A 491-nucleotide genomic window follows, 5' to 3' on the forward strand; every position below is an offset into this window, starting at 1 on the left:
TGACGTTTGCCGCGGTGCTGAAAGAAGCATCCACAGCAGGGGCTGGGCTTTCCTCCGGGTTCACATTTTGACGCACAGCAGCGTCCGCCAGACCCACTTCCGGTAGACCAGAAGCTTGCGCGGATTCGCTGCTCACGATCTCAGGATATAGGGTCTCCACAAGCCGGCGGCACGAAGGGTTGTTGTTCGTCATAGCCGTTAGAGTATCGACAGCCTGAACGTTCGCTTGAGCCAGAGTGCACCGGATTCGCTTCCGTGCAGCGGTTTGGGTGTTGGGTACCAGTGCCACAGGCTGTTCACCTTCACTCAGTCTCTCAACATAACTTCCTGGTCAGATGACACATCTTCGTAGGCGGGGCGGGATTCATTTTGTAGCAAGTCAACCATGTCGCAAATACTTTTAAGGGTGGCTGAATAAAAAAAACAGAAATTCATATTCGACCCCTGTAGTTTTATAAATCTATAAATAGCATTAAAGCTATTTAAGCTAG

The 491-nt window shown here is 50.3% G+C and overlaps 1 protein-coding gene across 1 annotated transcript; it reads right to left on the reverse strand.

The window, feature by feature from the left end:
• Nucleotides 1-140: 140 nt before the first annotated feature.
• Nucleotides 141-368, reverse strand: PHALS_06729 (uncharacterized protein; the record flags this gene model as incomplete). The annotated part of the gene is made up of 2 exons (XM_024720071.1): nucleotides 141-292; nucleotides 341-368. 2 exons carry the CDS (start codon nucleotides 366-368, stop codon nucleotides 141-143), a joined length of 180 nt encoding a protein of 59 aa, XP_024585307.1.
• Nucleotides 369-491: the final 123 nt, after the last annotated feature.

This window comes from Plasmopara halstedii, assembly GCF_900000015.1.
Source record: "Plasmopara halstedii genome assembly, contig: Scaffold_3060, whole genome shotgun sequence".
Classification (NCBI taxonomy): Eukaryota; Oomycota; class Peronosporomycetes; order Peronosporales; family Peronosporaceae; genus Plasmopara; species Plasmopara halstedii.